The following is a 27,551-nucleotide window of genomic DNA, read 5'->3' on the forward strand; positions in this document are numbered from 1 at the left end:
TAAAACTGACTTACGTTTCAGTCAGTACTCCCCACCCCCCATCGGCTCCTTCATTCACAAGTCCGGCCTTTGAAATAGGGCAGTATATACTGCCATCTAGTGCCCAAGACATTGAACGTTCTCTGCCTGCGTCACAGAAGCTCGGAGAGGCACCAGAGGCGCCTCCTGGTGGAACCCACAGTGCGTTGGTTCTAAGAGCAGCAGGGAAGAAGCGTAGGAGGCGGAGCTCCTACAATGAGAGCTCCGTGGCCAAGCTAATAGGCAGGAACACGCCCCTACACTAAGAGAGCTCCAGCTAATAGGCAGGAACACCAATCAGGGCCAGAGCCGTCCTTTTTTCTAGTGGAGCTTCACTTGGCCTGAGTCCCTCCAAATCTATGGAGATTGGACTTCCATAGATTTGAAACGTCCTCCAGGTACCACAAACATCAGCCCTGTGATTAAGAGCAAAGAGCGACCAACTACTATAATTCTTATTCCCAAGGCCCCGTGGGTCCTATATGTGCCCTGCAATTTGGGGAAAATGGAGGTGGGGTTGTGGTCTCTATGCTGTAGCAGCCAGAAAGTCAGAAAAAAGCTGTACCTCTAGCTCTTGACAGGATCCCAAGGTCAGAGGTGAAAGAGGTGCTGGGGGTCACTGACCATACCTGCAAAACTGAGAGTATGGTCCTTTTGTTCTAACAGACTGCTGAGGAGTCTCTATTTCTCCTCTCAAAAGCAAACCCTTTAGATGTATTAATTTCCCTTTTTCTTCTTCTTCGCTTTTTTTTTTTTTAATGTTCTTGGGTAAAAGCCAGAGGAGGTAGTAGAATATGAAATTTCAGCTGCATTGTGTATACTTATAGTCTACTAAATTGTTTTTTAATTACAGTGTTTATGTTTTTCCCCTTGTTTATAAATATTTCATGTTAAACGTTATAACAAAATATATTAGATCCATAAATGTTTATTTAAGTTGTGTTTCGTGAACTGCTGGGACTTTTATTTCTATATTTGCCTGAGTCCTCTTATCTTTGTGCCTAACCTTGGGATGAGGCCCTGGTAGAAGTATTTCCTTCTTGGCATTTGGCACCATTAAACTCAAGAGTCTGTCCCCTTGACATTTCCCTTGTTGTGGTCCTTGCTCTCAAGCAGTATTGTTAATAATTCAGTATAGCTTTCCATACTATATCCAGGCTGATCAAGAGTAAATATAATTGAGATATAAAAAAACTAGATAGTTCAGAGATAGCGTTCAGGAGCTGGTATGTATTTGCATACAAGTCCAGCTTGTACTGACATATTGCATACCTCCTCGGGGGAAGGCTGACTGGGCAGGGCCACCTTGGCTCCCTTCTGTGAAGCCTTGCTTTGCTGACATATATTGTGCTGGATGGAGAGACTCCAAGCAGCAAAACGTTCTTGCATAAACTCAGAAAGCAGGGGGTGGGGGGCCACTTCCAGATAGAGCTGGTAGCTTTCTGGGTGGAGCAGAAAGAGGGTATAAGGGGCATCTCTTTCTCAGGTGAACTCATTCAACAGTCACTGTGCGCTTATCCTGTGCTGGTTATAGTGTAAGTGGGGATTCACAGGTAAACAAGACAGCCCAAGCTCCCAGAAACTTCATGGTCAGGCTGGAGAAAGAGATGTAGACAGACAAAAACAGTACAAATACTAAGTGGTGATGGAGGCCTGGTGTGTGTGAGGAGAATGGGGGGTGGCATGTCTTGTGAGGGTGTGGAGGAAGGGTTAGCTCTGGCAGAAGAGAAGGACAATCTAGGTAGAGAGACTAGTGAACAGAGGCTTGGGGCTGAGAACAGTGTGTATGCTGATATCTGGGTGTGGATTACAAAACAGTTCAGTGTTACTGGAGAATAAAATGTAAGACATGGAAGCTGGTATAGTTATAGAAGTGCTTGTTATTAATGTAATAAATAATAAGATATAGAAGCAACTCTCATAACCATGGCAACTTGAAAGTAATGATAATTGTAAACATATTTAAAGATACCTGTAGTAACAGTAATGTGACATAAAATTGTGATTTCTATTGGGGACAAAGTCACAGGTACTGCTAACACTATCGTGATCTGTTCTCTGCATTTGTAGTTGAAGGAAATCTAAATTTCAGTTAGAGATTGGTGAAAACAAAGATGTAATATTTTCCCATCTGAGTTAATTTATCCCCTGAATATTTATTTATTTATTTATTTTAGAAGGAGTCTTGCTTTTGTTGCCCAGGCCAGGCAATGGTGCGATTTTGACTCACTGCAACCTCCGCCTCCCAGGTTCAAGCAATTCTCCTGCCTCAGCCTCCCAAGTAGCTTGGATTACAGGCATACGCCACAACCACACCAGGCTAATTTTGTATTTTTAGTAGAGACGGGGTTTTGCCACATTGGCCAGGCTGGTTTTGAACCCCTGACCTAGATGATCCAACAGCCTCGGCCTCCTAAAGTGCTGGGATTACAGGTGTGAGCCACGGTGCCCGGCCTATCCCCTGAATTTTTTTTTTTTTTTTTTTTTTTTTTTTTTTTTTTGAGACCAAGTCTCGCTCTGTCGCCCAGGCTGGAGTGCAGTGGCATGATCTCAGCTTACTGCAAGCTCCGCCTCCCAGGTTCATGCCATTCTCCTGCCTCAGCCTCCCAAGTAGTTGGGACTACAGGTGCCCGCCACCACGACTGGCTAATTTTTTTGTATTTTTAGTAGAGACGGGGTTTCACCGTGTTAGCCAGGATGGTCTCGATCTCCTGACCTCGTGATCCACCTGTCTCGGCCTCCCAAAGTGCTGGGATTACAGGTGTGAGCCACCACACCCAGCCTCCCCTGAATTTTTTTTTTTTTTTTTTTTTTTTTTGAGGCGGAGTCTGGCTCTCTTGCCTAGGCTGGAGTGCAGTGGCCAGATCTCAGCTCACTGCAAGCTCCGCCTCCTGGGTTCACGCCATTGTCCTGCCTCAGCCTCCCGAGTACCTGGGACTACAGGCGCCCGCTACCTCGCCCAGCTAGTTTTTTGTATTTTTTAGTAGAGACGGGGTTTCACTGTGTCAGCCAGGATGGTCTCGATCTCCTGACCTCGTGATCCGCCCGTCTCGGCCTCCCAAAGTGCTGGGATTACAGGCCTGAGCCACCGCGCTCGGCCACGCCTCCCCTGAATTTTTAAGGGTCCGTGTTCTAAGGCCGGGTGCAGTGGCCCATGCCTGTAATCCCAGCACTTTGAGAGGCCGGGGTGGGCAGATCCCTTGAGGCCAGGATTTCAAGACCAGCCTGGGCCACACGGCAAAACACTATCTCTACAAAAAGTATGAAAATTCCCTGGGCATGCTGGCATGCATCTGTAGTCCCAGCTACGCAGGGAGGATCACCTGAGCCCGGGTAGGTCGAGGCTGCAGTGAGCCATTATTGCTCCACTGTACTCCAGCCTGGGAGAAGAGTTCTAGACCAACCTCCTTATAATATTAATAACAATATTAGATGAATGAGCCTTTACTATATGCCAAGCCCTGTGCTAAAAGCTTTACAGCCATTTTCTACTGACTCATCATCACAGGCCTGTGAGGCAACGTTGTTTTCATGGCTCTCAGAGACATGGAATTGTTTTCTAAGGTTACACAGCTGGCAAGGGGCAGAGATGGGACTTGACCCTGAGTCAGTGTCACTTAAGCCCCACCCAAACTTCAGGCCTTGGATCTGCACCAGGATGGCTACATTAGAATTAGAATCACCTGGTAAGTTCACTTTTTTTTTTTTTTTTTTAAAAAGACAGAATCTCGCTTGGTCACCAAGGTTGGAGTGCAGTGGCACAATCTCGGCTCACTGCAACCTCTGCCTCCCGGGTTCGAGCGATTCTTGTGCTTCAGCGTCCCGAGTAGCTGGGATTACAGGCACACACCACCACGTAGGACTCATTTATGTATTTTTAGCAGAGACGGGGTTGCTCCATGTTGCCCAGGCTGGTCTTGAACTCCTGAGCTTCAGATCCACCCGCCTTGGCCTCCCGAAGTTCTGGGATTACAGGAGCCACCAAGCCCCGCCTTATTATTATTATAATTACTGAAACAGTATCTTGCTCTGTCGCCCAGAGCTGGAGTGCAGTGGTGCAATCTCAGCTCACTGCAGTCTCGACCTCCTGGGCTCCAGGGGGTCCCCCCACCTCAGCCTTCTGAGTAGCTGGGACTACAAGCGTGTGCTACCACGCCCAGCTAATTTTTGTAGAGACAGGGTCTCGCCATTTTGCCCAGGCTGGTCTCAAACTCCTGGCTCAAGTAATCTGCCTGCCTTGGGCTTCCCATAGTGCTGGGATTACAGGCATGAGCCACAAAGGCCAGCTTTTTTTTTTTTTTTTTTTTTTTTTTTTTTTTTTTTTTTTTTGACAGGGTTTGGCTCTGCAGCCCAGTCTGGGGTGCAGTGGCATGATCTCGGCTCACCGCAGCCTCGGCCTCCCTGCCTCAAGAGGTCCTCCCTCCCAGCCTTCTGAGTAGCTGGGACTACAGGTGAGTACCACCACGCCTGGCTAATTTATTTTTTATTTTTTATTTTTGTAGAGATGGGGCTTTGCCATGTTGCTCAGGCAGGTTTTGAACTCCTGAGCTCAAGCAATCCGCCTGCCTCCGCCTCTAAGGTGCTGGGATTACAGGTGTGAGCCACCACGCCCAGCCTGGGATCCATCTATCGTTCTCTCTCTCTCTCTCTCTCTACATATATACACACACACACACACGTATATACATACATATACACACACATATATACATACATATATATATACATACATATATACATATTTTTTTTTTTTCTTTGAAGCAGAGTCTCGCTCTGTCTAATTTTGGTATTTTTAGTAGAGACGGGGTTTTACCATGTTAGCCAGGCTGGTCTCAAACTCCTGACCTGAGGTGATCTGCCCACCTCGGCTTCCCAAAGTGCTGCGATTACAGGTGTGAGCCACTGCGCCCAGCAGGGATCTGTATTTTTAAAAGGTCCCCAGATGATTCTTAAAGGTAGCCAGGTTTGGGAGCTTTAATGTTCTCAACCACAGATTTTTTGTTTTTATTTTACATTTTAATCGAAATTGTATATTATTTAAGGTATACATCATGACTGGATATAGATATAGATATAGATATAGGTATATCCCCACACATATATACACACATAGACTACAGTCAAGCTAACATATCCATCTCTTCACATAGTTAACTTTTTGTGTGTGTGCGTGTGTGCAGTGAGATCTACGCTGTTAGCAAATTTCAAGTAAACAATAAGGTATTGTTAACTATAGTCCCCATGTTGTACATTATATCTCTAGAACTTATTCATCCTATATAACTGAAGCTTTGAACCCTTTGACCAACATCTCCCCATGTGTTCCCCACCCTACCCCTGGTAACCACCATCTACTCTCTGCTTTGATGAATTCAGTTTTTTTAGATTCCACATATAAGTGAGATCATATAGCATTTTTCTTTCTGTGTTTGGCTTATTTCACTTAGCAAAATATTCTCCAGGATCATTTATGTTATTACAAATGGCAGGATTTCCTTCTAAGGCTAAATAATATTTTATTATATATATACATGCATACACATATATACACATAATATACACACATATATAAACATAATATACATATATACACATATACATATATACTCATATACACATATGCACACACATACGTGTGTGTGTGTATATATATATATATACACACCACAATTTCTATATTTAGAAATTGAATTTTTTAGAAAAAAGTTAGAAATTAGTTTGGAAATTGAATGGATAAAAACTGATTTTTATCCATCAATGGACACTTAGGTTGTTTCCACAAGCTTTCTTAGCACAGTGCTTGGGCATGGTAGATACCTGATAAATATCTGATTAACCAAGGGGAAATAAAATATGAAGATGGGGAACTGAGGGAAACTGAAAAGCTGTCCTTGGGGGCCAGACACAGTGGCTCACACCTGTAATTCTAGCACTTTGGGAGGCCGAGGCGGTGAGATCAAGACAAGCCTGGCCAACAGGGTGAAACCCTGTCTCCACTACAAATATAAAAATTAGTCTGGCATGGTGGCACGTGCCTTTTTTTTTTTTTTTTTAATTTAGAGGGAGTCTCACTCTGTCGCCAAGGCTGGAATGCAGTGGCGCGATCTCGGCTCACTGCAACTTCTGCCTCCCGGGTTCAGGTGATTCTCCTGCCTCAGCCTCCCGAGTAGCTGGAATTACAGACATGTACCACCATGCCCAGCTAGTTTTTGTATTTTTAGTAGAGACAGGGTTTCACCATGTTGGCCAGGCTGGTCTTGAACTCCTGACTTCAAGTGATTCATCTGCCTCGGCCTCCCAAAGTGCTGGGATTACAGACGTGAACCACTGCACCTGGCCAAGAATTGTATATATTTAAGGTGTACTCCATGATGTTTTGATATACATTGTGAAATGATTACCACAATCAAGCTAATTAATACATACATCAACCTGTCTTTGTAGAACTGTTTCACGGAGGCCATATATTATTACATCCTAATATCTACAGTGTTTTCTTCTGGAGCTCACAGTCTGGTGCGTGTGTGTGTGTGTGTGTGTGTGTGTGTGTGTGTGTGTGTGTGTGTGTGTGTGTTTGTCCAGGGTGGGAGCACAGGCAAGTAAAGAGACAATCACAGTATATATGAAAAGGATTGTCATGGAATGAAGCACAGAATGGTGATGGAAGGAACAAAGAGTGGGCATACCAAACACAGATTGGAAGGGTAAAGGAAGGCTTCCTAGAGGAGATGATGGCTTGAAGGATGAATTGAGAAGGACAAAGTGCTTATCCAAGCCCATTTTTAGTGCCTAGTAGGCATTCATCTAATGAGATGGTGGATGTATAACACTTAGTACCTACCACATAGTCACAGCTCAATATGTGGTAGACGTCATTATTGTTACCTGACCTTTTCAAACAAACATGAATGGTAAGTTACGTTTACTATGAGGAATACATAAGATAATGCATGGCATGGAAAGTACTTAATATAGTGTCTGGCGTATAATAATTGCCCAGCAAATGGTGGCAGTTGATAGTGTTATTGTTGCTGCTATCGTTATTTTTAGGTTTGACTGGACTAAGATAGATGGAATCTTCCATCTCTGATCTTTTGGGTCATTCAATTCTGCAATTTATACATGTTACATTATTTCATATTACACAAAATTACATATTACATGTTTATATATGTAATATGAAATTTCATGTTACACATAACATTTTTTCAGATATAATGTCTGCAAGCATGCTTATGTTCAGAACTTTTCCCGATGACAATCTCTGGCCCCAACCACCGCTACCACCATCACCAGCCACGTGGTGTTCTCAAGTTGTAGTCTCCACAAAGCATATAGAAAATAGAGGAGCTGGGTGGATGTGGTGGCTCACGCCTGTAATTCCAACACTTCGGGAAGCTGAGGCCGGTGGATCACTTAAGCTCAGGAGTTCAAGACCAGCCTGGGCAACATGGCAAAACCCCCTCTCTACAAAAAAAAAAAAAAAAAAATTAGCCAGGTGTGGTGGCATGCACCTGTGGTTTCAGCTACTCAGGAGGCTGAGGTGGGAAGATTGTTTGAGCCCGGGAGGTTGAGGCTGCAGTGAGCTGTGACTATGCCACTGCACTCCAGCCTGGGCCACAGAGCGAGACCTTGTCTCAAAAACAAACAAACAAACAAAAACAAAACAAAAAAGAGGAAATAAAGAAAAGAAATAAAATAAAATAGAGGAACTGATGGTAGAAGAAGTGGAACAGAGCTGCTGCTGCCTCTGAAAATATTTTCTGTATAGTAAAGGGATGACATTGGTTTTCTGATCAGCCTTTGTATTTCCAATCTAAGGACAGTTGGTAGAAGTGAATCAAAAGCTTTCCCCAACTTTGTTTTGCACTTTTGCTGTTCTAGATAGGAGGGTAGAGTGTATGTAGGTTATAAATATGTTCCTCAGTCCAACCCCATCTCCCCACAACAGCTAGCAGAAATTCCTTCTCCATTAGCAATCAACAGTCCCTTTTCCCCTAGTTTCTGTAGCTAGTGCAAGTTTTAGTTTTTTGTTGCAGAGCTTCATGGATATTTTAATGGGCATTCCTAGATGGTGAGTATCAGACTGTGTTATCTTGCTGCCATGTTAACCTGGAGTTCCCCCAGATACAATTGGTTTTCTTGCTAACGACTTCAGGGAGAAGGCACAAAAGTCCTTTGCTTTTTCATGGTCCTATGTTACTGTCTTTCCAGCCCTCTCCATCCTGGGGGCCCTGTTTTCACCAGTCATCTCATTTTACCCAATACAGGAGTCCTCATCCTTTTTGTAAGGAAAAACTGTGTTGTATATTCCTGATGCCTTGATCTCCCTGGGAAGAGGGAAATTAAGGGTAGAAGGAAGTTGACTGAATCTGGGGGCTGGCTGTCAGGGTGTGGGAGTGAAGAGGATTGGGGAGATACTGCTTACTGTCTTCCTCTCTGAGCTGAGAATCCAGGCAAACTGCAGAGAGCAGGGCAGGAGAAGGGCGATCATGTTGGAGAGTTAGCTTGCAAGGCCTTGATATTGTTTGCAGATCCCAAGCTACCGATTAGGGGCTCCTGACCTAATACAGTAAAAAAAAAAATGGTTTGTGTTGTCATTGTGGCTATTTTTTAATATCCTTCCAGAGGTATATCTCCCTTCCTGTATTAGCTTTCTAAATCTTGATACTGTGTACGCAGATTGATCCTTTTGCCCTACTTTCCACTCCTGGTAGCATTCTCATTTGTCTTTCAGCCACCTCTGGAATTCTGGACTTGGTTTACCTAGCCTTTGTGACCACTCCATATATTGACATACAGGGAGCCTCCAACTTACAGACAGGCTGAGCTCTCAAAGTTCACTCTCAAGTCAATTGTTTGGAAGGTGACGTGCATTTTTCCATAGGAGAAAAAAATTGTTATAAATTGAACTACAAGGCCGGGCGCGGTGGCTCAAGCCTGTAATCCCAGCACTTTGGGAGGCCGAGACGGGTGGATCACGACGTCAGGAGATCGAGACCATCCTGGCTAACACGGTGAAACCCGTCTCTACTAAAAAATACAAAAAACTAGCCGGGCGAGGTGGCGGGCGCCTGTAGTCCCAGCTACTCGGGAGGCTGAGGCAGGAGAATGGCGTGAACCCGGGAGGCGGAGCTTGCAGTGAGCTGAGATCCGGCCACTGCACTGCAGCCTGGATGACAGAGCGAGACTCCGTCTCAAAAAAAAAAAAAAAAAAAAAAAAAAATTGAACTACATTTCCAGGCCAGCCCACAAAAGACTTCTTTAGCTTTAATGTACTAAAAATGTGGGCCATTTGCAATGAAAAAGTAAGAAATCTTGGTAATTCAGCAAAAACAAGAAGACAATCCAAGGGAATAAGAAATATTTTTGCTTGGCTACTGGCACCGGAGTCAAGAAAGCTGAATTGGATGAGGTACACAGGGCTTTCCGGAGGCTCTCCAGAAAGACTCATGGGGACTTTGAAAGTCTGTGGAATCATAACATAGTTCTAAGTTTACTTCAAAACTTATGGCTTTCAATAATAATGACTACCATATACTGAGCACTTACTGTGTGTCAGGTGCTGTGCTAGGCAGTTTACATACCTTCCCCTCATTTCATTTCATTCTCACAACAACACTATGAGGTAAATACTATAAAGACCCTTATTTTACAGACTGAGGCTCAGAAAGGTCAATTAAGTTGACAAAAGTTATACAGACAGCACAATTAGAGGCCAAGTCAATGGTTTCCTACTGCCCAAACCTGTGCTTTACAATATATATCTGATGACTCGTTTCTTTTCTTTTCTTTATCTGGGTATATGGGGAACACCACTTTTGGGGCTATCAGCCATGATTAGAGTTATTTGCCAGATCACAAGGAAACAAAGATTGGGAAACTAGGAGAGGCGGTACGAGGGAGAGAAGGAAGGAGGAAGGAACAGAGAATTTTGTTAGGCAAAAGTTCAACTAAGAAGCCACATATGTCAATGTTTCTCAAACTGTACGGTGCACTCAAAGCACCCAAAACTCATTAAAATGCAGATCATTATTTAGCAGGTCTAGGGAGGGGCCTGAGATCCTGCATTTCTAAAAAGCTCCCAGGTGTGCTGCTCCTGCTGGTCCATGGACAACACTTTAAACAGTAAGGCCATATAGTGCAAATGATGAACAAAAACATTCAAGCACCCATTAACACCTGCTTCCTAATTTAATCCAGATCAGCTTCTACACTAAACAGTCACTTATTATCCTCTTTTCTCCCGTAGGCTGTCTCAGGGCATTGTCTCCACTTTAGTTCTGCCAGTCTGTTTCAGCTTTTGTTTATTTATTTATTTATTTGTACAAATTTAAGGGGTTCAAGTGCAGTTTTGGTACATGGATATATTGCAGAGTGGTGAAGTCTGGGCTTTTAATGTAACCGTCACTCAAACAGTATAGATTGTACCCATTAAGTAATTTCTCATCTCTCACCCCCATGACATGTTTATGTTTAACTACTCATTTAAATACAGGTGTTAAATACATATGAACATCTTCTGTCACTCTGAGCACTAAGCAGCCTCAATCAAACATGAGTTTCTCTTGGCACAAAGTAGGTATTTGGCCACAGGGTTCCACTTCTTAACAATGGCTCTCGGCTCTCTCTCCCATTAGGAACAGTCTTATAAAGGTAAGGCATGTAGTAACACTACTGTCCCAGCGCTTTCTAATTTCCTTTCTCAGAGCTATTGCCTTCATCTGGAGCAGGAAGCAGCCTGGCTTTTTAAAGAGTCCAGATCCTTGTTTCTTTCACATAGTTGAAACAATCCCAGCATTAGTTTAAGGCAATCATTGAAAAGATTCTTTGCAGAGTCCTGCCAACTCCAAAAGCCCAGTGAAATTTGTTTCCTGGAAGATTATTTACTTTATTTTGCCACCTCCTCTCCTCCGTCTCTTAGGATTTTGACTGATCATTTTGAGCCATTCTTCATGTTTTTCTTCTATTTTTAGACTCTCTGACTAATTTTCCCCAGTAGCAAGAGTCAAGGAAAGCTTTCCACTCCAACCAAGCTCTACTTTTTAGGTAGGAAATATTCTCTCACAGTGTTTACAGATCAACTTGATGATCTGTGGTCCCTGGCAACTGGATTGCTTTTCTATCTTCTCTTTAACCTTTGGGGAGGTTAACCTTGGGGGTGACCCTTCTAACACCTTCAGCAGGTAGGTGTTCATGCAGCCTCCACATGAATAGATTAGGTAAGTTCACATTCTATCACTGGATGAATTTAAAACTCTGCGAAAAAAGAATTGTAATCTGTTTTTAACTTCTACCCATTAATCTTACTTTTATCATATGAAGCAGAAATAGCGCTTTCAATGTTTCCTGACATTTGTCATATCCTCCTTTAATCATCTCTTTGCTAGACTAAACATCCCCAATTTCTAATCAGTCCTCAGTTACTTCTTGACCCTTCATTCATTCAATAAACATTAGATGCACTATGATTTATAAATGTTCACTTTAAAATACGGTACCTCGAAATGGAACATACTGCTCACTGTGTAGTTTGACCAGCATGGAGTACATTGGGACTGCCTCTTCTTGTGATGGTCTGATGCAATTTTATGATCATGCTAGCTTAAGAAGGAGTAACTCACTTCTTCACATCTATTGAGTACCTACTTTGGGTCAGGTACCTAACATCTACTAGAAACCTCCGTTTTCAGTGGTAGAGGTTCTCTGTTCTTTCTTACTGCATGGGGCCTGGAGATGGTACAGCCACCCTCTTCCAATCCTTCCTACTGTCATCTGCTATACTTTAGAACTCTCACTTATTGAGGACTTCACCTCCTCACTGATAGTCTTCCTTTAAGTGACCCGTAAGCTTCATCCTTTCAATCATTTTACCTCCACTCTGCTTCACCAACCATTTTCAATGATCCACTTTATTCTCAGCAGATGATCTCACCTCTCATTCCATTATGAAAATCTAGGTCATTGGATGCTAACACCCATTTTCCTGCCCTCACCCCACCCTGCCACATAGTTGTGTCCTTACATGTCCTAACCTCTCTCTCTCTCTCTCTCTCTTTTTTTTTTTGATCTTGCAGAAATAGACATAGCTTCTCCAGTTCACAGCTAATTTCTCTACGTGTGCTTTGGAGCCCATTCTTTCTCACCTCCTTGAGGACTTACTTCATCAGTTATCCCTCCTCTCATCTGTATCTTCAACAACTCCTTCTCTGCTTACTAACTGCTTCCCATCAACCTTCAGACATGATCAACTTTCACTCCTAAAAAAGGAAACAAACAAATTTTCCTTCACCTCTATCCCCAACTGGCATTTGCCCTATTTCTCTTCTTTTATTGTTATGGAATCTTTTCTAAAGTATAGACACTCTCCATTTCCTCACCTCCTGTTAAAAACTCAGCCCCCACTATGGCTTTTCTGTTCCCAGAACACCACTGTTATTTCTCTTGTTAAGTAAACCAATGGCATCCTAATTGCCAAATCTAATGAACAATGTTAAGTCTTTATTTTGCTGGACCTCTCTCTGATGTATTTAACATAATTGATTGCTCTCACCCTACTTCTGTCCTCATGAATCTCTTGAAAGTGTCTACTCCTTGGCTTTGGTGATGTTGCACATCTTCTGGCTGTCCTCATTCCTCTCTGATTACTCCTTATGCTCTTTTGTGGACTCTTCGTCTGCCACCCCTTAAATGCCAGTTTTTCCCAGGTTTTTTCATTCCTCACCTTTCCCCTAGATCATCTCATCAATACCCATTGTTTTATCTACCATACTATTGAGCCCCAAATATGTGTCTGTAGTCCCAGACCTCTGTTGAGAGCTCCAAACCTGTATACTAGTTGATACTTGACAGGTATAATATGGCACATCCTACAGGTACCTCAAGACCAAACTCAGTATGTTCCAAATGCCTCTTTTTTACTCTAATCTGCCCTTCCTCCTCTATCTGCCCACTGACACCATGGTGACTCAGACCTCTATCTACACAGTTGACCCCCATCTACACAGTGCTGAAACTTGGTAGTCATCCTAAATGTCTCATTCAACCAGTCACCAAGACCTGTTCAGTCTATCTTCTAATTATCTATCTGATATGTCTTTTCTTTATGTTACTACAACATATTATTAGACTAGGCTTTCCATCATCTTTTCATTTTTTAGCTCTTCAAATAGCTCCTTAACTGGTCTTCCTGCCTCTTGGCCTGCTCCCCCTTAGCCTATCCTTCACATTGTGATAGAATGCATTTTCTCTAATGCAAATCAGATCACATCACTCCTCTGCTTGCAGCCCTATCATGGTTCTCACTGCTTACTGGTACAGTCCATGCTGCTCCACAAAGCTTACAAGGCCCCTCACAATCTGGCCTTGTCTACCCTTCCAATCTTATCTCCTATCATCTTTTCCTTATTTTCTTTGCCCAAATAATGTCAGACTGAATACCCCCCACTATGCCTTCATGCCTTCATACACACTGTTCTCTCTGCCTAGAATGACCCCTTGGTCTTCCAGTCAAATCTTCATTCAGCTTTCAAAATTGGACTCAGTATCTCTGGGTAGATACACAAGAAACTAGTGACAATGATTGGGTGGCTGGGGCACAGGAGTGGGAATAAGACTTACTTTTTCCACCTATTTGTACATTCTGTATTTTGTAACACAAATCTGAATTCACTATTCAAAAAAGTAAATACTATGTACATTTTTTGTTAAAAAAGCTCAGGAATCAGGTCCTTTAGAAAGTTGTTTTCCCCTCCTCATTCTCTTCTGTAGTTTTGTACTACCTTCTTTGTGCTACCTCCAGGCCTACTGTGTGCTCCTGTGATTAGAATAATTACATTGCATTGCAATTTATATGGAAGTTGTCCATCTCCTCAGATTGTGAGCTACCTGAGGGAAGGGGCTGCATCTTAGTTTTTATTGTTTCCCCAGAATTTAACATAGTGCTCTATAAATGTTTATTGAATGAATGGAGAAACAAGTGGAGAGAGGAATAAAGTAGGGGATGCCTCAAATTATAAAACAAAGCTCCCAAGTCAGTTATCTTTCCCAATATCCATCAATCTGTCCTTTTGCCATGTGTTGAGGTTAAAAATAATATTTTACATTTATACTTTTTTAAAAATTTTCTGAGACAGAGTCTCACTCTGTCACCCAGGTTGGAGTACACTGGCACAATTATGGCTCATTTCAGCCTCAATCTCCTGGGCTCTAGATCCTCCCACCTCAGCCTTCCAAGTAGCTGAGTGATTGGGTGATATTGCCAGTAAATGGTGAAGTTGAGATTTGAACCAAGGTCTTTTGACTTCAAAATTCATGCTTGATTCATAACACTACATTGATTCAAAGGGACATCTCCACTGCTTGACTACTGGGTGCCTAGCTCAAGGCAGCCCATTGTCTTCGGACTGCTCTGACCATTTTAAAAGCTCTTGTTTGTAGTGAGCCAGGTTATAAATGAGCCAAACAAGACATGGCCAATAATAGGGTCTTTTGGCTCTCTACTAGAACTTTCCTTCCAGTCTGACACCAAACCATTTGTTCGCTTCTTTGGCTATAGTTGTTCAACTAGTTATAGGCTCATCTCAACAAATGCCTGAAGCATCCAGCTTATATTTTGCCATATCATCTACAAGGGAATTATGGGAAACTTTGTCCAATGCCTGGATGAAATGAAATCCACTATAGCTATCACATTCTCTGATAGCTTATCTAGTAACCAGATCAAAAAAAAAAAAAAGGAAATGAAGTCTAGGAGGGATATTTGTTTTTTAACGGGGCAATTTGTCAATGACTTAAAGTAATGAGTTTCCAGTGGTATACTTTCAGACATCCTTGACAGGCTGTCAGGAAGATGATTTTTGGCCAGTGGGCTTCCTACTTTTCTTCAAATGACATCAAATAGGGACTCCCATTTTCATTGCTTTGAATTGCACAGCACTGTTGTTTACATCTAGTTTTATTTAATCTTCCATTTCAGTTTTCCGGGCTTTTATTTTTTCTTTGTGTTCTGCCCTTGCATATGTTCCCTCTGCCTGGTTCATTCCCTAAACTACAACCCTGGCCCCACAACACACACATACACATACCTTACTTGTCCTTTGAGAATCAGTGCATGCAGTCCCTTCTCCAGAAGCCTTCTCTGTTGTCCCCAGACTGAGGTAACTGCTTCTCCTCCTGGGTGTTGTAGTGGCAAGCGAGCACAGTGCCTGTCACAAAGTAGATCCCCCGTAAATGTTAACTCCCTTCTCCCCTTCCTCCATGAATATCTCTAAAATAGTATTCATTACACCATATGGTATTTTCTTGTTTACTTGTCTGCCTTCATTACTCAATTATGAGCTCATTCGTTCATCCACTCATTAACAAATATTTATTGTGTGTCTATGGTGTACAAGGCATTGTTCATGTAGGTGCTGCGGACACAGTGATTTCTGAAAATTGTATTTTCACTGTGTCTTTTCACTGTTGTACTTATAGCACCTGTCACAGTGTCTGGCAAGTAGAGTGCTTAGTAAATGTTTGTTAAAGGAATGCACTTCCTCAGCAGAGTTTCTCAAAGTGTGATCCTTGGACTATTTGCATCTGGATCACTGAGGGGTGTAGGTTAAAATGTTAATTCTTGGGTCCCTCTCCAAGTCTACTGAATCAGAATATCTTAAGAGTGGGCTGTAAGAATCTGTATTTTAATCTCGTTTTGCGGTATTTCTTTCATGCTAAAATTTGGGAACCACTGCAAAACAGAATAGAAATAGGGAGACCTAATGCCTATTATTGAAAAGTGTAGCTAAAACCAACTAAATCATGTTTAATGCCTCTGAATGCTATAGCAAATTTTAGTAAAAGAGAAAAAAGAATTTTTACCTGTTGAACAAGTGGAATTATTGCTAATAAAATCTAATCTTAATTTAGATCAAATTTATGATACCAGAGAGTTTTCTTTTTTTTTTTTTTTTTTTTTTTGAGACGGAGTCTTGCTGTGTCGCCCAGGCTGGAGTGCAGTGGCCGGATCTCAGCTCACTGCAAGCTCTGCCTCCCGGGTTTTTACGCCATTCTCCTGCCTCAGCCTCCCGAGTAGCCGGGACTACAGGCGCCCGCCACCTCGCCTGGCTAGTTTTTTGTATTTTTTAGTAGAGACGGGGTTTCACCGTGTTAGCCAGGATGGTCTCGAACTCCTGACCTCGTGATCCGCCCGTCTCGGCCTCCCAAAGTGCTGGGATTACAGGCTTGAGCCACAGCTCCCGGCCAGAGAGTTTTCATTTTTATAGCGTTACTTGTATATTTGATGGTATATAGGGACCCTTTGTGTAATCCAACAATACAATATATTGATTCCATGTTATAGACTTGAATTGCAAATTAAGAAAGAGTATGTCCAAACTATACTTGTGCTTTAACATTGATTATATGTGATTTATCTGATGTTTAGTTCTTAATCAGAATTGTCAGTGCTCATTCTCTGTGCAAATTTGATCCATTTAACTGTTTTATGCCATATTTTCTAAGAGCATGCTGTTATTAAAAGTGCTCTTTGGTAATAGATTAGGTATATAAGATCTAAGTCAACCAAGGACAGCACAACTTCCCTTTCAGGAAGACTTGACAAGTTGGATTTTATGACCATGTTTTGGAGACTGGAGCTGTCTATTTTTAGTGTGCCTTAACATGATCCTTATGGTCAGGAGCTGAAGTGTTCTTGTATCTGAACACAAATATGTTAAATATTCACAGATTTATACTTCTATTTCCCTCCTTTTGACATCCCTCTTTTTTTCAACTCAACTTAGGTTTTCAGTGGTGGTGTCACTGCTTCCAAGCTAAACCGAAAATGGCCATCTGCATGCTGCCCAACCAGCACCATGTTCAAAGGCCTGAAAATTCTGTGTAAAGACCCTGTTTTGGAGCTGAGCTGCTGCCGGGACCATCAGTTCAGTGGCAGTAAATTTCAGCAGGAAAAATTACTGAAGGAAAGCTCCACAATGAATATGAGGAACCTTTCATTTTATACAACCGAAGAGAAAATACATGAGCTCTTTAGTAGATCTGATATCAGGAATATCTTTATGGGCCTGGATAAAATAAAGAAAACAGCATGTGGCTTCTGCTTTGTAGAATGCCATAACAGAGCTGATGCTGAAAATGCCATGCGGTTTCTAAATGGGACCTGCCTAGATGAATGGATTATCTGCACTGATTGGGATATAGGTTTTAGAGAAGGTCAACAGTATGGTCGCGGTAAATCTGGCGGTCAGGTAAGGGATGAGTTTCATGAAGATTTTCATTCTGGTAGAGGAGGCTTTGGAAGACAGAGTCAGATCTAAAACAATCCATAGAGAAAAAGTTTTAACTCTAACCCCTTGAAAAGTGTGTTATAGACCAACCTCAAGTCTGCAAATAGCCAATTTCAAGTTTAAATTACCTTATTATTGATGTATTTTTTTCTCTGAAAATTTATTAAATGGCAGAAACAAAAAAAAAAAAATCCATTTGCTTTTGTCTGAATTTTGAAGGTGCTTTTCAGATTACCAGTTTGACTGTTAGGTGGTCTGAAGTGAAGTGTTTTTCGGGAACAAATTAGGTATGTAAGATCAGAGTCAACCAAAGCACAACTTCCCTTTTAAGAAGATTTCCATAGGATTCTATGGCCATGTTCCTGCAGCCCAAAATTATAATTTTTTTAAGAGCTTGCATAAAACACAGTTAAATAAGTGGAAATTTTAAAAAATTATCAAGAGAAACACAAGCACTGTTATTTGAAAACATAGAAAAGTCTGGAAGAATTTGTAATAAAAACAAAAATCCTCCTGCCCCACCTCTTCCTATCCTACGCCTATTCCCTGGACGATAACGCTTAATTATTTTTTATTAGTTTTTGGTTTGTTTGTTTCTTTGTAGTTTCCTCCATAACTCCAAATAACATGACTGCTTACTTTCTTTTTAAATGCTATCTACTGACTTCCTGCTTTCAGAGATGAGGATTTAGCTCACTTACACCCCCATTTGCACTTCTCTACTCTCCATCCTCTCAATGTAGTTCACAACACTTTACAGACAGTTCCTGAGTTACAATGGCTTGGCTTACAATGTTTTGACTTTACAATGGTATAAAAGTGATATGCATTCAGTAGAAACCATACTTCAGGTACCCATACAACTATTTCGTTTTTCACTTTCAGTATAGTATTCAACAAATTGCTTGAGATACTTAACACTTTGTTATAAAATAGGCTTTGGGTTAGGTGATTTTGCCCAAGTGTAGGCTAATGTAAAGTGTTCTGAGCACGTTTAAGGTAGGTTATGCTATGCTATATTTGAGAGGTTAGATGCATTAAATGCATTTTCAACTTAACAATATATTCAATTTACAATGAGCCTATCAGGATGTAACCCCATCATAAGTCAATGAGCATCTGTACTTACTTTCTTTATTGTTACATAGCATAACTTAGGTTATGCTGCAGTAATAAACAATCAAAAAATTTTAGTGCTTAAAATTACTAAGCTCTGTTCCTCCCACTACATTCCCATTGCTGATTACATGGTGCGGGGGTCTGCTCCATGCCATGATTGTCCTCCTTCTGGGGCCCAGGCTAATAGTATAATCACTATCTGGAAGGATGGTGACAGAGGGAAAAACAGAGTGACAAATCATGTCCTGGCTCCTCAAGTTTCCACCCAGAAATGATATCCGTCACTTTTGCTCACATTTCCATTCTCAAAACATGTTGTCAAAACTGATTCTGAGGGAGTGGAGAAGGATCTGTAGGAAGAGACCCTGAATATTAGTGATGAGTTATACAGTTTACTACAGGTCCTCCTATAACTTTAATATATACAAATATAACTCCATTTTTGTTTTGTTCCGTCACTTTTGCTCACTTTTGCTCACATTTCCATTCTCAAAACATGTTGTCAAAACTGATTCTGAGGGAGTGGAGAAGGATCTGTAGGAAGAGACCCTGAATATTAGTGATGAGTTATACAGTTTACTACAGGTCCTCCTATAACTTTAATATATACAAATATAACTCCATTTTTGTTTTGTTCCACCATATAGTACTCCCCACTTTGTAAGATGAAGATGTTAATGTCCTTTTGCCTTTTCTTCATCTTTCCTCCTCCCCCTTCTACTTTCTGGCTTTTTTCATCTACATTTGTGTTTTTACATTGTCAAAGTTGATGATAAAGTTGTCTGTGCTCTGTCTTTCTGTTAATTCCAGAAGTTTACAATTAGTAAAGAGTATTTTATTACTGTGACTATATAAATATTGTTCCCTGGCCAGGTGCAGTGGCTCATGCTTCTAATCCCAGCATTTTGGGAGACTGAGGTAGGCAGATCACTTGAGGTCAGGAGTTCAGGACCAGCCTGGGCAACATGGCGAAGCCCTGTCTTTATCAAAAATACAAAAATTGCTGGGCATGGTGATATGTGCCAGTGGTCCCAGCTACTCAGCAGGGTGAGGTAGTAGGATAGTGATTCCTCCTGAGCCCAGGAGACGGAGGTCACCGTGAACTGAAGTTGTTCCACTGCACTCCAGCCTGGCTGGCAGAGTGAGACCCTATCTCAAAAATAAGTAAATAAATAAATAAATAAAGTTCCCTGCAAAGCCAGGGAGAGTCCAACAACTGTATCTTTTCTTCTGGAAATTTTATTTACCATTCTCTATTTCTTTTATTTGCCATTATTGCACCCCTTAATTTCCTTCAAACTCTGTAAAAAGTTAAGCTTTCCGTGGATATTCTACTTTTTTTTTTTTTCAAAGTCTCACTGTGTTGCCCAGGTTGGAGTTCAGTGGCACGATCTCAGCTCGCTGCAACCTCTCCCTCCTGGGTTCAAGCAATTCTTCTGCCTCAGCCTCCCGAGTAGCTGGGACTACAGGTGCGTGCCACCACACACGGCTAATTTTTGTATTTTTTTAGTAGAGACAAGGTTTCACCATATCGGCCAGGCTGGTCTCGAACAGTGATCCGCCAACCTCGGCCTCCCAAAGTGTTGGGATTACAGGCGTGAGCCACCGCGCCTGACAATTGTCCTACTTTCCTCTCCATGATCTGTCTGTTCTCCTATTCTGATCTGGATTTGTTACTCTCTAGACCAGGATTTCTCAATCGCAGCCCTACTGATGTTTTGGACCAGAGAATTATTTGTTGTGGAAGGCTGTGTTGTGCATTGTAGAATTCAGTATACTTGGCCTCATATACCCACTAAATATAGTAGCACACATTTGTGCGCACACACACACACACACACACTCCAACTTGTGACAACCAAAAATGTCTCCAGACATTACCAATTGTTTCTGCCAGGCCAGTGGGGAGGCAAAATCACAACTGGCTGCAAACCACTGCCCTCGGCAATAGTTCCCATCCAGAGATTTTTCTTCACTGTAGTCCTGAATTGGACTGACTATTTCATGGATCCTGTGTTTATCCCTTTTGTGGTTTATTCCTATATTAGTCCATTTTCACACTGCTGTAAAGAACTACCTGAGACTGGGTAATTTATGAAGCAAAAAGGTATAATTGATTCACAGTTCTATAGGCTTAACAGGAGGCATGACTGAGATTCCTCAGGAAACTTAGAATCATGGCAGGAGGGGAAGGGGAAGTAAGCACATCTTACCATTGTGGGGTAGGAGAGAGAGTGAGAGAGCAATGGGGGAAGTGCCACACACTTTTAAATCATCAGATCTCATGATAACTCACTATCACAAGAACGGCAAGGGGGAAATCCACCCCCATGATTCAGTCACCTCCAACCAGTCCCCTCCTCCAATTAGACATGAGATTTGGACAGGACACAAATTCAAACCATGTCATTTCACCCCTGTCTCCTCCCAAATCTCATGTCCTTCTCACATTGCAAAATACAATCATCCTTTCTGAATAGTCCCCCAGTCTTAACTCACTTCAGTATTAACTCCAAAGTCCACATTCCAAAATCTCATCTGAGACAAGATAAGTCCCTTCTACCTATGAGCCTGTAAAATCAAAAACAAGTTAATTACTTCCAAGATACAATGTGGGTACAGGCATCGGATAAATGCTCCCATTCAAAATGGAAGAAATTGGCCAAAACAAAGGGCCTACCGGTCCCATGCAAGTCTGAAACCCAGTAGGACAGTCATTAAATCTTAAGCCCCGGATCACTTACTTGTAGTTTCTTCCCTTCCATTTCCTCTGCTGTTTCTGTAACCCCTCTTAGCTGGATACTGGACATTTTGGATTAATTCCCTAATTTTCATGGTCCTGATTAGTGTAAATCAGTTATGATAATCCTCTCCCTCTTGCTAGTGATTGGTTTAGGAACCTAGGCTTAAGCCAATCAGAAGTGGACAATTCTAAAGTTATATTAATAAGTTGAGGGATGGACAACGACCAATGGAGACCCCAGTGAGCTCGAATGAAGGATTTTTAGTTTTAGCATGAAGGAGAGGCTGTATCTCTCCTTCCTATTGGATATGAATAAGCATGCATGTAGTGATTACTGCAGACAGCTTTCTTAAAACCACAAAATAAACTAGCTTTAGGATGAATAGGACATTTTAGATGGCAGAGAGAGGGACCAAAGAACCTGTATTGCTCATGAGATTATCTAGTTGCTGAGTCAACTAACCTTGCAGCTTGCACTATGTCTGGATGTTCTGTATATGAGATGATACATTATATTTTATTGTTTAAGCCAGCTTGTGGCAGGATTTTCTGTTAACATACAGTCAAAAGCACTCTGAGGAATCAACCCAAATGTCCATCAATGATAGACTGGATACAGAAAATGTGGTACATATACATCATAGAATACTGTGTAGCTATAAAAAAAAGAATGAGATTATGTCCTTTGCAGGGACATGGATGGAGCTGGAAGCGATTATCCTCAGCAAACTAACGCGGGAAGAGAAAACCAAAAACCACAGGTTCTCACTTATAAGTGGGAGCTGAACAATAAGAAAACGTGGACTCAGGGAGGGGAACAACATACACTGGGACCTGTTGGTGGGGGATGGGAGAGGGCATCAGGATAAACAGCTAATGCATGTGGGGCTTAATCTGTGCAGCAAACCACCATGGCACACATTTATTTATGTAACAAACCTGAACGTCCTGCACATGTATCCTGGAACTTTAAATTAAATTAAGTTAAATTTTAAAAAAGCACTCTGATACCAAGACTTACACACTTTCCCTTTAGCTTAATCCTTGTATAAAGAAACTAAATTGATACCGCATGAAACCAAGCATGTATCTCCAGGTTCATGACCTTTTGTCTGGAAAGTTTGAAAAAATAAATGTCTAGCTCCTGAATCCTTTACTCTATAACTTGAATTAATTCTCTCTGATCAGTAACTTTTTTTTCTGAATCAGGGAGGAATTGGAATGTCAATTTTTATGGAGTAACTATTATGTGCTAGGCATTTTGCCAGAGGCTTTAAAACACAATATCTTATTCTTAACCACTCTGTGCCGATTATATAGGTGAGGAAACTGAGGATTGAAGAGGTAAAGTAATTTGCTCAAAGTCACTAACTAGGAAGTGGCAGAGCTGGGATTCAAACCAAAGGAGTCTGTGTCAAAGCTGGTGCCCTTAATCAAGGTACTATATTGTCTCTTTCCCTTTCCTTCACTCACGCCGTAAATGCAAGCCTCTCTTTGAGTTTCCTTTTTCTCAGGGAATTATCCCACTGACTATATTGCATCTGAGCTTTGTCTCCTTCAAGCAAACTTCTTAACTGTGCTCTCCTTTCTGCCTTGACATCCAGAATCACTCAGACTCCACAATCTAGTGGGAGAAGGAAGAACATCTAACTGTATTTCTGGCCAATTTAGCTTATTCTGCATATAGTAATGGAGTTTACTAATGTTTGAGTATCTCTCCTCTGTAACTTTCCCAAAATAAAAAAAGGGGTTTGCAAAGTCACACAACTAAAATTTGTTGTTATCACAGAGTGTTTCTTGAGGGGTATATTGGAGTATCTTTCAACCACTGTTTCTAGTGGCTGTCCACTTGGATTGCTCCTGAAGAGCAATTGTTTTCCTAGGCTCAGAAAAAGCTTTTAACAATGTCTTGTGAAACATATTTTTGGTTAAGTAAAGGGACTTTCCTACTGTGTGACTAGAAGACTCCTCCAGTAGTTCTTACAATATGTTCTTCAAAATCGTGCTGAGTGCATCAATAGAATAAAGGATAAAAACCACACAGTCATCTCAAAAGACCCAGAAAAAGTATTTGAAAAAATTCAATACCCTTTTCATGATAAAAACACTCAACAAACTAGGAATAGAACAGAACTTCCTCACTCTGATAAAGGGCATCTGAAAACCCCACAGCTAACATCATCAATTGCGAAAGACTGATAGCTTTCCTAGGATCAGGAAGAAGACATTTCTATTCAACATTATACTGAAGGTTCTAGTTAGGACAATTAGGCAAGAAAATGAAATAAAAGACACCTAGATTGGAAAAAATAAGCAAAATTATCTTTATTTACAGGTGGCATGCTCTTGTATATAGAAAATTCTAAGGCATCCACAAAAAGGTCTATTAGAGCTCATAGTTCAGCAATGTATCATACAAGATTAATATACAAAATCAACTGTATTTCTATACACTAGCAATAAATCCAAAATCAAATTAAGAAAGCAATTTCATTTACAATAGCGTCAAAAAGAACAAAATGCTTAAAAACAGGTTTAACAAAAGAAGCGCCAAACGTATACTCTGAAAACTACAAAACATTGTCAAAAGTAATTAAAGAAGACCTAAATAAATGGAAAGATATTCCATATTCATGGATTGGAAGAATTAATATTGTTAAGAGGACAATAACCTGCAAATTAATCTATAGATTCAATGCAATTCCTATCAAAAGTTTCAGCTGGCTTTTTTTTTTTTTTTTTTTGTAGGAATTGATAGGCTCTTAAGTGTTTTTTCAAACTACTAGGAAAAAAAATTGACAAGCGGATCCTAAAATTCATATGGAAATACAATAGTCAGCTTAGCCAAAACAATCTTGAAAGAGAAGAACAAAGTTGGAGAACTCACACTTCCTGATTTCAAAACTTACTACAAAGCTACAATACATAAGACAGCATGGAACTGGCATAAGAATAGACATGTAGATCAATGGGATAGAATTGACAATCCAGAGGTAACCCTCACATTTACAGTCAATTGATTTTTGATAACAGTGTTAAAGACCATTAAATGGGAGAAAGAAGAACCTTTTAAGCAAATGGTGCACAACTGGGTATACACAGGGTGGACAATGGATACACATGTGCAAAAGAATAAATTTGGGTCTATACCTCACACCATATACTAAAATTAACCCAAAATGGATAAATGAGCTAAATGTAAGAGCTAATACAATAAAATTCTTGGAAGAAAACGTAGATATAAATCTTCAAGATCTTGGGCTGGGTGCAGTGGCTCATGCCTATAATCCCAGCACTTTGGGAGGCCAAGGTGGGTGGACTGCTCGAGCTCACGAGTTCAAGACCAGCCTAGGCAACATGGCAAAACCCTATCTCTACAAAAATACAAAAATTAGCCAGGTGTGGTGGCACATGCCTGTAGTCCCAGCTACTCGGGAGCTGAGGTGGGAGGATGGCTTGAACTTGGGAGTCAGAGGTTGTAGTGAGCCGAGATCATGGCACTGCACTCCAGCATGAGTGACAGAACAAGGCTCAATCTCAGGAAAAAAAAAATGTAGAAAGACAACCCACAGAATGGGAGAAACAGTTTGCAAATCATATGTTTGTTAAGGGACTTGTATCTAGAATATGTAAAGAACTCTTACAACTCAACAATAAAAAGACTAATAACCCAATTTAAACATGGGAAAAGAGTCTGAATAGACATTTCTTCAAAAAAGAGATACACATAGCCAATAAACACGTAAAAAGATCTTCAACATCATTAACATCAGGGAATGCAAATCAAAATCACAATGAGATACTAGTTCACACCCACATGATAAATGTAACTAAAAAGTCAGATAATAAGTGTTGAGAATGTAGAGAAATTGGAACTCTCATATACTGCTGATGGGAATGTAAAGTGGTGCAGCATTTTGAAAACAGCCTGGCAGTTTTTTGAAATGTTAAACATGGAGGACCATATGACCCAACAGTTCTACTCCTAGTTATATACTCAAGAGAAATGAAAAAAAAATGTCCACACAAAAATATTTTATTTCATTTTTATTTTTATAACATCAACTTTTATTTTAGATTTTGGGGTTACATGTACAGGTTTGTTACTTGGGTATATTACATGATGCTTGGGTTTGGGGTATAACTGGTCCTGTCACCCAGGTACTGAGCATAGTTTCTAATAGTTTTTCAACCCTTCCCCCCACTGATAAGTCACCATTGTCTATTTTTGCCATCTTCATGTCCATTAATACCAAATGTTTAGCTCCCACTTATAAGTGAGAACATGTGGTGTTTGTTTTTCTGTTTTTGCATTAGTTATATTAAGGTAATGTTCTCTAGCTGCATCCATGTTGCTGCAAAGGACATAATTTCACTTTTTTAAAGGATGTGTGGTATTCCATGGCCACACAAAAACCTGTACATGAATGTTCATAGCACCATTATCCATAATAGCCAAAAAGTGGAAACAGCCCAAATGCCCATCTACTGATTATTGGATAAATAAATGTGGTATATCAATATAATGGAATAGTATTCAGTCATAAAAAGGAATGGAATACTGATACATGCCACAAAATGGATAAATTTTTAAAATATTATCTTAAATGAAAGAAAGCAGTCAAAAAGGACCACAGATTGTATGATTCCACTTATGTGAAATTTCCAGAGTAGGTAAATCTGTAGACAGAAAGCAGGTTAATAATTGCCAGGAGCCAGGGGTGGGGATAGGGGAGGAAGTGACCACTAATGAGTATAAGGCTTCCTTTTTTTTTGAGATGGAGTCTCACTCTGTCACTCAGGCTGGAGTATGCAGTGATGCAATCTTGGCTCAATGCAATCTCTGCCTCCTGGGTTCAAGTGATTCACCTGCCTCAGCCTCCCAGGTAGCTGGGACTATAGGCACCTGCCACCACACCAGGCTAATTTTTATTTCAGTAGAGAGGGGGTTTCACCATGTTGACCAGGCTGGCCTCAAACTCTTGACCTCAAGTGATCCACCCACCTTGGCCTCCCAAAGTAGTGGGAATACAGGTGTGAGCCACCATGCCAAGGCTTCCTTTTAGAGTGGCAAAAATGGCATTTAAATCCATGAGAATCGGCTGGGCATGATGGCTCAGGTTTGTAATCCTAGCAATATGGGAAGCTGAGGCAGGCATATAGCTTGAGCCCAGGAGTTCGAGACCAGCCTGGACAACATGGTGAGACCCCATCTCTACAAAAAAATACAAAAACTAGCTTAATGTGGTGGCACGTGCCTGTAGTCTTAGCTACTCAGGAGGCTGGGGTGGGAAAATCTCTGGAGCCCAGGGCGCAGAGGTTGCAGGGAGCTGGGATGGTGCCACCGCACTCCAGCCTGACAGACAGAGTAAGATCCTGTCATAAAAATAAATAAATAAATAAATAAATGCATTAAATTTGTGAGAATGGATGAGATCACCCAATGAAAGAATGTGGAGTGAAAAGAGGAGGGTATAGGGCAAATCACTGAAGAATACTAATATTTAAACATAAGGTAAAGGAAGAACAGGTAGCAAAGGAGAGTGAGGAGTAGTTAAGAAGTTAGGAGAAAAACCAAAACATTATGGTGTCAAGAAAGGCAAAAGGAAAGTGTACTTCAAAATGAAAGGAGTGGTCAACCGTGCTGAATACTGCTGACAGTGTGAGTAAAATGAGGACAGATAAGTGCCCATTCAATTTGGCAACATGTAGGTCATTGGTGACAATAACTGTTTTGGTGAAATGGTAAGGGGGTGAAGGTCTGACTGAAATGGATTGAGGATTTAATGGGACAGCAGGAAGTGGAGACAACATATCTTGACAATTTTATATATGAGAAGTTGGTAATATAGAGGAACAAATAAATGGGATAGAAGTCGGAGGTAGATTTATCTTGGTCAAGGGAGACTGTTTTTTAAGATTAGCAGTACTAGAGCTTGCTTGAACTCTGATGGAAATGATCCAAAGGAGAAGGAGATATTGTTATTGCAGAAGAGAAAGAAGATAACTGAAGGAACAGATTCCTTGAGGAGAAAAAGAGGGATGGGATTCAGAGCACAATCGAGGAACTCTTGACCTTTGTGTTTCATGGACTGTAAGAGACACTTAAGATCCATTCTCATGGATCTAACTTAAAATGAAACCAATCAGCTCAATTGTGTGATATTCTCCTGCACTATTCAGCAGTTTGGGTGCAGGCTCCAAAATGACAAATTACAAAGTTCATATAGTGTTGGAGCTTTGCCAGTGGAGTAAAATGGAGAATTGGGCAAGGGAGTTGAGTGTGTATTCACAAAGATGAAACATGGATTCAGAATGGTTAAGTAAACAGACAATCTACAGAATGGGAGAAAAGATTTGCAAACTAGGCATCCAACAAAGGT

General features: G+C 41.1%; 1 protein-coding gene across 1 annotated transcript; it reads left to right on the forward strand.

Annotated features, from left to right (window-relative positions):
• The first annotated feature begins 482 nt into the window (after nucleotides 1–482).
• Nucleotides 483–18,509, forward strand: NCBP2L (nuclear cap binding protein subunit 2 like). The gene is made up of 2 exons (XM_050777401.1): nucleotides 483–608; nucleotides 16,803–18,509. Exon 2 carries the CDS (start codon nucleotides 16,875–16,877, stop codon nucleotides 17,334–17,336), a length of 462 nt encoding a protein of 153 aa, XP_050633358.1. The 5' UTR covers nucleotides 483–608; nucleotides 16,803–16,874; the 3' UTR covers nucleotides 17,337–18,509.
• Nucleotides 18,510–27,551: the final 9,042 nt, after the last annotated feature.

The sequence above is a fragment of the Macaca thibetana genome, chromosome X (genome assembly GCF_024542745.1).
Source record: "Macaca thibetana thibetana isolate TM-01 chromosome X, ASM2454274v1, whole genome shotgun sequence".
NCBI classification, from domain to species: domain Eukaryota; kingdom Metazoa; phylum Chordata; class Mammalia; order Primates; family Cercopithecidae; genus Macaca; species Macaca thibetana.

Coding starts and splice junctions, on each gene's coding strand:
- NCBP2L (XM_050777401.1), top strand. CDS start 16,875: ATGTTCAAAGGCCTGAAAATTCTGTGTAAAGACCCTGTTTTGGAGCTG.